This window comes from Pongo pygmaeus, chromosome 8, assembly GCF_028885625.2.
Source record: "Pongo pygmaeus isolate AG05252 chromosome 8, NHGRI_mPonPyg2-v2.0_pri, whole genome shotgun sequence".
Taxonomy (NCBI): domain Eukaryota; kingdom Metazoa; phylum Chordata; class Mammalia; order Primates; family Hominidae; genus Pongo; species Pongo pygmaeus.
In genome coordinates, this window is record NC_072381.2 from 135,420,001 (window position 1) to 135,430,775 (window position 10,775).

A 10,775-nucleotide genomic window follows, 5' to 3' on the forward strand; every position below is an offset into this window, starting at 1 on the left:
GGCCTGGGAGCTCAGGCTGGAGGCCCAGGAGCAGCAACCGCACGTGGGCCGGGGCGTCGCCATCGCCCCGCAGGAGTGCCGGGGCCCCAGGGCGCCCGAGCCAGCGCGGCCACGTGCTCCTCGCCGGATGATATTTGGAAAGAAAGTGCTAATGGCCAATCTGGTGTTTATTTTGAAACTGCTAACAATGATTTTTCTCGGGTAAAAAGGCAGTCTCTGCGCGCACGCTCGGGTGGGTTTTGAGCAGAGGCTCCGCCAGATGGTGCGAAGCCCTAGGTGCGCTCACGGCCGCGCTCAGCCCGGCTCCGCCGCTGGGAACCCGAGCTGGGGATCGGGAGCCGCCCGCCCGGGCTGGGCCTCCACCACCGGCCTCGCGAAAAAACAGAAAAGAAAAAAAAAAAGTCTACTGGGGGAGGGGCGGGAGGCTGGGGCCGGGAGCTCCAAGTTCCCGGCATAAAATTCCACGGAAGGGGGAGGGATGTCCTCTTCTCCGGTTCCCGCCCCCACCCCTGAAAATTATCTGGAAATTCCTTCCAACCTCCCCGGGCACTTCTGACACTTTCCTCTACTTCCAGGCGGACAAAGCCCTTTCTGGTGAAAGCCCGGGGCTGCCCTCCTGGGAAGAGGGAAGGTTCCCCGCGAACCCCGCTCACCCGGCCTCCCGCCTGGACCCGGCTCAGAACCACAGAAGTGATGGGTGTCACCGCAGGCCAATGAGCCGCCTGGGGCTGCAGGGCGCGTGGCCGCGGCGGGCACCAGCGCTTCTGAGAGAGTGGCTTGTCCTCCGATGGATCCCCGTATTTATATTTGATTTATTTTTTATTTTGTAGCACAAACAGAAATCCATAAACTGTCGGTTCAGCGCCATTGACTCTTTGATCAGTTACTGGGCTATTTCTTTCCTTTTTTCCCCCCCTCCATGCCCGTCAGTGAGAAGAGATTAAATGCCTTTATTTTCAGCCCTGTTTATACTGCAAAGGTACAAGGCTAAATGAACAATAAAAGTGTACTTAAAACGAAGCCTCCTCCTCCTCTGTGCAACAACAGAGAAACTTAGGGCTGCCTACATAAACCTCTTAATTAGACTATAGCGATTTCCGAAAACATTTAGCCATTATATACAAAGGAAATAAAACCACCCTGTCAACCAGCAGCCGGAGTTCCAGAGGCTTCTCTGAATCGAGTGAAATAATTACAGAAGGGCGCACCGCCTCTGTCTTTGTCAGAAAGACCTTAGTTTACCTGTCAGATCTGTTTTACTCTAAGAGAAAACCACACTGGTTTACCACTGCAGGCATTAAAATCGAACACCCTTGCTACCTAGGTAAGGACAAACTTTTTAAAGGGGAAATAAAATCTGCAAACTAATTGCACGCAGACAGTGGGAGGCGTATGTGCTGGGCTGCAGGAAGCCCCAGCGAGCTCTCCTTTACTAGGCTCACAATTCTTAAAGTTAGCGTCAAAACCGAAGAAGCCACTTTCATTTCTAAGTGTGAAGTCCAGCTTGGAAGTATATTTTAAAACAATCTGTGCCGAGTGGATTTAATCTACAAACTGGACCTGTCCCCCTCCCCACCACAACACTCTATTTTAAGAAAAGGGGGGCGGAGGGAAATCTTTTAAAACAACCAAATCAACAACAACACACCACCCAGCACAAAACCAGCAGCCAGAGACTGCACAATGTCAAAAAGCAATGACGCACTTTTCTCCACTTAATCACATTACTGATAGCCAATAGTTATCATCGGAAAAGTTGACCAAGACAGGTTAAATAATTGAATAAGGAACTGCTTGTAATTATGTTATTTACAAGGTATGACAGGGTGGGAGGGGGCAGAGCAGTGGACGGGTTGGAGTGACCCCTGGAGCTTGGAGTTTGAATTATGGAGCTGGGGGGCTGCGAGGTGAAGATGGACTAGAGGAGAACAAGGTGACTTTTCACCCCAACACATTTAACTTTTAAATCCAAATAAACGTCTCGTGTTACTAGACCATCACACTGGAAAGGAGAAAAAAAATGAACCAATCAAGTCCAACTCGATGGGCTTAGGAGTTAGCTGCCTTTGTTATAGGAAAAAAAATCCAAATGAACTGATTCCTAGCAGAGAGAGAAGCATTTAAAAATAAACAAGAGGGGGGACATCTTGAAATTTTTGTCAAATATTAATTACCATAATTAGAGTATGATTCCAATCACAAGACATTTAATAAAGCATATATGTCCTGTCCTAATGACAGCATAAACTATTTTACCAATCACTTCATTCATTCCAATAAATGTGGAATTCTCATTAGCATGTCAAGGAAGCTCAATGGAAAACAAATACACGAGATCCATTTGTCAGTGCCCTTGCCTCTGAAGCCCAGGACAACCCAGGCCCAGCAGTGAAAACTCGTGCAGAGGCATAAACTTTCTCACCTGCTTGGTCATTGAATCTATGAGGCGAACATACAGATCTTGCTCTGTTCTGACTCCTGCAAAAAACAGAGACAAATTCTCATCAGGATTTGAGTGCTGCACCTCGGGGAGGGCACACGGGGCACAGGAAGTCTGTAACTCAGGACTGCTGCCACGGTGATGCAGCAGAACTCAGGCAATCCCTTTGAAAGGGAGGAGAACCCCACCACTTCTCGCTTCATTTTTTTTTTTCTTTTCTTAATTAAGAACCTTAAGACTCTTAGGGTTTGCATTTCAAGGTGCAAGGAATTTGCCTGGTGGAGAGCAGGCCTGGTAGCTGTGTGCGGTGGGCCCAAGTGGTCGTTTATTTTTAGAAAAGAAAAAGCACCAAATGGAAACTGAGTGAGAGGCTGAACTCTTTCTAACGTCTCTCGAGGATTAAAAAAAAAAAAAAAAAAAACTCGTTCACAGGAAGTAAGTTATGCTCCGTTTATGGAGTTACCCCCATCCCAATAATTAACATTAATTTGCAAGATTGAAAAAAGTCACTTAAAAGTGATGTTCTGCTGGAGCCCGTATCGATCTTTTTTTTACTTTCTACTTCAAGCCCCACCGGTTAATCATGTGAAGTGCCATCGACTTATTGATCGTTTATGTTTTGTTTTCCTTCTATGCCATGAGAAGATTTCGTGTTTACATCCATGTCATTTTAATCTCAAATCTTTATGTCCTTTCACCAGCGCAGAAAAGGAGAGCCAGCCGCTGCAGGGGCGGCGAGCAGGCAGCAGGCACTTACCGTTGCTGTACAATAACTGGAGTTTATAGTGGATGCCGTTGTTGGTTTTCTCGTTGTTTGGCTCCTGAAAGTAACGATAAATAATTGCATTTAGTGCGATCGGTGTCAGGCGCGGCCACCGCGCTCGGTCCCCCTCCGCGACCGAGGCTCTCGGCCTCACACATGGCAGGATTCCTAGCTCGAGGCAGCGCGGTGATGTCACTTTCCTGCTGGAAGCCCAGCGTTCTCCTCGCCCCGAGTAAGTCCGAGGGCGCAGAGAAGTTGCCCAGCCCTCGGCGGTCCCGGGCGGCCGCACGTGGCGGCGGCGGCGGCGGCGGGGTGGCCTGGCGGAGCCGTGCCCGCCGCCTAGGGGGGCACTCGAACCCCCGCGCGCCGGCACCGCCTGCCTCCCACTTCTAGAAAGAGAGAGGGTGTGATCGTATGTTTGCACTTACTTTCTCTTTCTCCACAAAGTCCACAAAAGCGGTCCTTTCAATCTCCACCGGCTGCCCCTGCCTGTCGTAGAGCGCCAGCACGAAGTGGAAGAAATTGGATTTCCGGAGGTTGGAAGGCGGCTGCTTCTCGAAGTGCGCCCGCGCCAGCCCCACGCCGCTGCGGGAGGAAAGAGACAGCGGCCCGGTGAGGAGCGCGGCGCCGGCCGGCGGAGGGGGCCGGGCCGGGCCGAGGCCGGGGCCGGGGCGCGCGGGGGCGGCCGGTACGTACCTCTGGGCGGCCGTGTTGGCGTCCACCACGCCCGCCGTGTGCATCCACGAGCGCACCGGGTTCATGCCGCTGCCCAGCGGCTCCTCCTTCATGGTCGTCCCCCCGCGCGGAATATTCTCCTGAATCCCAAACATGAAAACTGCTGGCGGCGGCCGCAGCTCCCGGCCGAAAGCGTTTCCTCGAGCAGCGGCGCTCGGGGCTTGGCGGCAGGCGGCTGCCCTGGCCGCCCTCGCCCTGCTCGGCGCCTGCGGTCCGGCCCCGCCGCCGGCTTCAGCCCGTCCCGGGCAGGCGCGACATACACCAGCGGCCGGGCGCTCCGGACGGCCAGGGGCGCGGAGGCGGCTCCACCGGCGGCGGCGGCGCTTCGAAGGAGCAGGACGCGGTGGCCGCGGCGGCGCTTGTTGTTGTTGTTGTTTGCAGGCGCGCTCAACGTGGTGTCATCCTAGCCAGGCGGCGTCCGCGGCTGCAGGACACTGCGGGATCGCCCGCTTCTGGCGCGGCCCGCCTGCTCCAAAGACAAATAAACGGGGCAGTGAGTGCTGCGGCGCAGTCCCGGGCGCAGGCGGGGCGCGGCGGGGCCTGGAGCGGCGCGCGCAGCGGACGGAGGCGCACAAAACTCAGCCCTCTCTCCCCGAGGAATGGACCCTTTCCCGGGAGCCAAAACTCGAAGCCCCCGGGAGCGGCGCTGTCAGAGGGTGACGTCGGGGGGCGGTGCCTGCGCCATATATGGGAACGGCCGCCCCTCGCCGCGCCCCTCGCCGCCGCCGCCGCCGCCGCGCTCGCCGACTGACTGCCTGACGGCGCCGCGAGCCGGCCCGAGCCCCGCGAGCCCCGCGAGCCCCGCCACCGCCGAGCGCCACCGAGCGCCGCCGCCGCCCCCCGCCACGCACCGCGGCTCCTCGCGCCCAGCCGCGGCCAAGGAAGTTACTACTCGCCCAAATAAATCTTGAAAAGAAACAAACGCAGCCGCTGCACAATTGCAGCTTGGCCCCTTAATACCTCCCTGCAAAACCTGCCACACAGTCAAACACGATGGGCGGGGCGGGGGGCTGTAAAATGCCGAGGCGCCCCAAGTTGCCCAGATGCATGCAATAAATGCAAGGGGCTGCAGCTCGTCCTGGGGTCGCCCGAAGGAGAAGTGGGAAGAGGCAGGTCGACCGCAGGGAGGGCGCCGGAGGGAGGAGCGGGCAACGGACTGGGAGGAGGGGTGCCCAGGGCTCCCCGGCCAAGGCTGGACGCGCAGCTCAGCCTGATTTCTAAGCAGACCTAAGGCTGCTGCAGGGCCGGCCGGTCCCGGTCTGAGCCCCGCCGGGTACCCCAAGCTGCCTACCCCGGCGGAGGCCGCCGAGTGCCGGGCAGGGAATCACGTCGGAGGCAGGGTCTGCCAGATGCTCCCTCTCCCTCGGTGGCCGCGGCAGACCCCGGCCCCTGGCCTGTTCTTACGCACAGCGAGTGACAAAGAAGGCTCCGGTCTCTCCGGGCCGACGGGAAGCGCGCCCGGCCTCTCCGGCGACCCGGAGCCGGGTGTCTGGCTGCGCGACCTGCGCGGTGGCCAGACCGCCCTGGAGCCAACTGCTCCAAAAACCAAGCGGACGCCGCGGGCGCTGTGGCCCGGCCCTCAGAGCCGCCGGACCCGGGTGAGCGCGCGGCGCGCGGCTTCCCGACCTGGTTTCTAGGAATCGGGAGGGCAGCCGGGCGCAGGCAGCCTGTGGGCCCCGCGGCCCAGCTCCTGCAGCCGGGACTCCGCGCCCAGGAGCGCGGCCCGCCCAAAGGACGTCTGCGCGACACGGAGCAGAGACCCAGGGGACGACCAGGAACTGTCCCAGGCACTTCCCTGCCAAGAGAAATCAGGCCCTTTTGATTAAAAAAAAAAAAAAAAAAAAAGATTGCAGGGCGCAAGTGTGTCGCAGGGCAGCCTCCTCCCGCCGGGTCTGGGGCAGCACTCCCTTTTCCCGTGAATTGGCAGCGTGTGTACGTTAATATTTTAATTAATCGGGAAAATCGAAGTCCGATTCACGTTATCTGGGGACCCCCACGCCTCTTGGAAGGAGTGAGAAAAAAGATGTGTTGGAAAGAGATCTATTTTGCTGGTGTTGGGGGTTAATGACTATTGCCAAAGATAAGTGAATTATCAAAGCTGTTGCGCCAGTCCCATCTCAAAATCCATTACGGTGCCGGCCGTCTAATTAAATACGTAAGTATAATAAAATCATATTTTATGACTATTTGAGGGTAATGAGATTAGTCTTTAGAAGCGATCGCCACATATTAAAGATGCCACTGTCTATAGAATGTTAATAACCTTAAATCAAAGTGTACGGAAACTATTCATGATAAATTAAAAGAAAATTTCTGTATTCCTAATAAGCCCATCGCTTTCCACTCTCGGCAGACCCTGGTGTAGGAGGGAACACTTTCTTCGTGGAGAAACGACGCAAAATAAAGTTGGCCATCGAGGGAGGGTGGGGTTGAGAAACGCTTTGTCTCTGCGTGTTTAGCTGCTTCGGGGGCTCACGCAGGGCAAGCGGCCAGACAAGCGTTATTGTCAGAATATGCAAAGTGCCTTTTTGGGAAAGATGAAGTTGGAAATAGGAAACAATGCTTCCTTTATAGCACACTTCCTAAAATGTCCAGCCTGTGCTAGAGGTGCCCCTTCCTTGCGCTAACGAAAGTATCATGCTTAAAATCATTTACAGTATCTTTAATTCAGATTACACGCGCCAAGGCGATTTAAATCTGATTACCAAATTAGAAGGTTTAAAAACAAATCCTTCTAAATCTGATACTGTTGACTAAAGAGGAAAAAAAAGTTCTATAAGCCCATCACATAAGGTAACGATCCTGCCCCAGAAAGAAAAGGGGTTTTAAACCTTTTTGACAACAAATGCAGCTGCCCCACTATTTTGGACGATATTAAGCGAAAATGAATGCAAATCTGTGTTCAGCAGCCATCTGGCCCGAAATGGGGGAATCAGCTGCTCTCACAACAGGCTCGGAGGCTGAATCCATTTCAGCTCATTTTCTAGATCATCTGGTCCCGCACCCAAAGCGTGGAAAATACGGTCTTTATCATTCACCAACTTTATCTTTTTTGTCACTCCGCTGCTGGCTCCGAGCTGTGGGCACAAGGACTCGCCGACCGGGCAGGGTCTCCACCCCGGCCTGCTGCGGAGCGGCCTGGAAGGGTACCCCCTGGTCCCCCACCCCATCCCACCCTCAGATTTTCGACTTGATGGGGCAGAAGCAGCAGCAGAGGGGAGCGAGGGACACCGCAGCCAGGCCAGGGATGGGGAAGAGGGCTGCAGGTCAAATCCCGAGTGTCCTGAGTAACGCTGGGAGCGCGTCCCGGCGCTTGGCCACCTCCCGAGGGAGCCCTGCCCCCACCCCTCGCCCTTTCTGGGGAACGCGGGGCGCTGGGTACCCAGGAGAAGGGAGAGGAGGAGAAACAGGCTGCTAATTTGGAAGTTTTGCAGGCCCACGGCGGCCGGAGGTCTAACCTCGGTGCACAGAGCCCTCCCAGGGGCCAGACCGGCGTCCAGGGGCCGGACTGGGCGGAGCCTGACCTTTGCCGGGGACCCCGCGGGCCGCGACGGCTGCGGCGACCGCTCAGGGCCCCGCGCCCAACGCGATTTGCACGGGTGGCCCTCGAGCTGCCGCCGCCGCCTCCTCCTCGGAGGGTGGGAAGTATTCCTTTTGTGCGGATTTACGGGGAGAGGCTTCAATGAGCCCCCTCACATTTGCATTTAAATAGCGGCATCAAGCGCTTCGCGTGCCACACACCAGTGGGCTCCCAGATGTCAAGCCGGAGTCAGTCAGATGGCCAGTGCCCAGCTGTCCTCCCCATGTCGTGCCGGAGCAGGCAGTGACCTTAAAGAGACAGCGCCTGCCGCCCCTGGCGCCGGCTCTGGGAGCGGCGTGCCGGGCGCAGGGCGCAAGGCCCTGGCGGCGCTTGGGCCACTGATCGTGGCACCATCAAAAAACCTGGCTGAAGTCTAGCCGGGGCTCTAACCTCCCAGGAGCCGCACCCAGGCTCACCCTGGCCTCCTTGCCCAGCCGCTCAGTGCCCAAGGCACCGCGCGTGCCAGCGTCCTCCGCCGGTACCCACTACCCACCCGTGAAGGGGGCTATTCGGCGCGCGTAGGGAGGAAACTTTCCCCTCACCCCTCCTCAGTCTCAGATCTTCCACTGGTGCCTGGTGCAAGGCCCAGAGACGGGGACCTGGGCTGGTACCGGACTCCAAGCCACCCGCACCCAGAAACTTCGGCCAAGTTGAAGTCCCAGGGCGCGAGGCCTGCCGCGGTGTCGGCACGGGCCCAGGGCCCAGCGCCCAGGGCACCGGGCGAATGCCCCCTTCTTGATCGAGGCTTAGCCCAGGGCACCCGCCTACCTCCCTAACATCCTTCCAAAGAGTAATAAACTGCATATCCGGCGTTGAGAAGCCTGGGCCGAGAGTTCCTGGAAGCCAAGTCCCCTGGAGTATCAGGGGGTGCGCGGGCTCGACCGGACGCAGCACCCTGGGAGGGCCCATGGCCACAGGCCCAAGCTGCCTGGCCATGTCACTTGGAGCCTTCGAGAAAGGTTGAAATCCAATGCACGAAAGGCCGGCAGTTCTTGTGCCCGCCGCCAGTGCTGAGCTGCAGGCGCGGCCCGCCCCCACGTCCTCCGCGCCCGGGGGTCACGCTCAGACCGTGCCGGCCTCCGGGCCTCTAGCCCTGCTCAAGCCTGGGGTCAGAATCGGGCGCCAAGCACAGGCAGGGGCCGGGGAAAGAACAGGAAAAGAGAGAGCCAGACTGACCCTGGGCCCCAGTGGGAAGGAGGCCAGAGGGGCCGGGAGAGACGCACCTAGAAAATCCCGGGAACTGCGGGATAGGGTGGAAACAGCACGCACTGGCAAAGCCTGCCCACCACGGGTGGTGACGCGGCCTCTGAGAGCGCTCCAAGTTCCGTCTTGCGCCACGGGGTCACGCTCGTCCGTGGGCCTGGGAAAACCGATAAGTAAGGGCCATCCCAACCTCAGTCGCGCACAAAGGGAGCCCGGCCAGGTTTCAGTGGGTTACTCAGGCCCAGAGAGGGCGCCTTCGCTCTCTCGGCGCGGAGATGCCAGCCGCGGGGGCCTCAGGAGGCCTCTGGCGGCAGAGCCCAAGACAGGCCGCGCACCCCGCCTGCCCTCTGAGGCAAGTTACTGGGCAACTCGCCCTGGCACATGGGGCAAACCAACGAGCGCCTCTCCCCTGCGCTGGAGGAAGGATGCCCTGTTGGGTTCACGGGTAAAAAACAAAAACTGAGGGGTCCCAGACCTCTGTTCTCTGCATTGCCTCCTCCCCCTAATATTTATTCTGTACGGCTAAGATTGCTGAAGCCCGACCCCCAGTACCGAGGAAGGCTCAGCTTCCAAGTGAGAACGTGCAGGCGCCTCCTGCCAAGGCGGCCAAGTTTGACAAACAGCGCCTCCTGGGGTGGGGAGAGTGGAGTGCCGCTGCGCAGCCGGGAGTCTGGAGCCGAGCAGCCCGGGCTCCCACCCACCCCGGGGCAGGTGTCCGCCCCGGGTCCTGCCGGCCCCAGCAGCTGGGCCCCGGCTCCTGCGCGACCGGAGCACCTAGTCCTAGCTGACGCCGTGACCCCAGGGGCGCGCGGAAACCGCCACACGCCACCTAGTCCTGATTGCCGCCCACTTGCGTGAGCAAGGGTCGGACCAAGCCCGGCACCGGGCAGAAGGCCTAGGTACCAAGCGCCACGCGAACGTCCTTGCTGGAGAGAAACCTGCGCTCTAAGTGCCCGGCCCCGCAGGGGGGCGACGGACCTGACCTGGAACTCGCTCAACCTTCTCCCTGGAAAACTATGGGCGCTCCAAGCGGGGCGAAAACGCCGGGGTGTGCCTCGGCTCCTGCAGCGTGCGAAATTATAAGGGAAACAGTTAATTATTGTTTCCTTTTCCTAACTTTTCTCGGATTCCTTCGGTCACTTTGGCCGACCCCACGAGTCAGCTCTGGGGGCTCTTCTACTTGAGCGAAACCCCCAAATCAAACACTGGCGAGCTTGGGCTTCTCCCAACGCACCCGGCAACCCTAAAGGTTGCCTGTCTGTAAAGATGCTCCGGAGGAGCAACCGAGCTGGAAAAGACAGCTGGTGCGTGGCGACGTCCCTCGGACCCGAAAAGGCCCATCGGTTTAGCAACGAGCTGGGATTTCTCGAGCTGCGTTCGGCGGCGCCCGGAAAAGCAGTCCTGCTGGATGCGCCCGAGCGGGCGCGGGAGACGCAGATTCCGCGCCGGCCCGCCCCCGCCAGTTTACAAAGCAAACTTTCCCCAGAGAAGTTCCGAGATCGAACGGCGCGCAAAGTGCGCCAATCAACACCTAAACAGACCCAAACTGTACAAACACGGATCGATCAGATAATTTCAAATATTATAATTGGCTTTAATTAAACACACTGCGTTCTAATTAACTCTGAAATTTTAGCATGCTTTGGGACACTGGTGTCTGATTTGATATTGTCAGTCCAGATGTCCTAATAAAATTCAATCCTCCACTCAAGACTTCAATATTCACCAAGAACAAAATGCAAATTAAATGTAAAACCTAAAGTATCGCCAAAGGTATAATCAAGAAAGGTGTCTCAAAACTTCTCACTTTTTATTACGCAGTAGTTAAAAAATGCAGATTACATCCTAACAAGACCTCTCCAGCATACCATAAATCTTAACTCTTTCATGGACGGGTGTGGAGTGCGATGCCACTGGCTTGAAGGGAAAGGAGGGGGCGGCCATACCTCATGACAAAATTAAATACCCTCTTCTGGAAGCTAACCGCGCACCAAAGTTTGCCAATAAAATTCTAGTTTGCAACCGCCGTTTGCCAACACGAGTAAAGGAAGTTG

General features: G+C 57.3%; 1 protein-coding gene across 14 annotated transcripts in view; it reads right to left on the reverse strand.

The window, feature by feature from the left end:
* Positions 1-4,550, reverse strand: part of EBF3 (EBF transcription factor 3) — a 129,908-nt gene extending 125,358 nt beyond the window's left edge. For all 14 annotated transcript variants that reach the window (XM_063670407.1, XM_054436329.2, XM_054436327.2 and 11 more), the window contains exons 1-4: positions 3,900-4,550; positions 3,632-3,788; positions 3,198-3,261; positions 2,423-2,478 (exon numbers count right to left, since the gene is read on the reverse strand). In XM_063670407.1, the coding sequence (XP_063526477.1) occupies positions 2,423-2,478; positions 3,198-3,261; positions 3,632-3,788; positions 3,900-4,033 (411 nt within the window). In that variant the 5' untranslated portion in view covers positions 4,034-4,550. The remainder of the gene's footprint in view (positions 1-2,422; positions 2,479-3,197; positions 3,262-3,631; positions 3,789-3,899) is intronic.
* Positions 4,551-10,775: the final 6,225 nt, after the last annotated feature.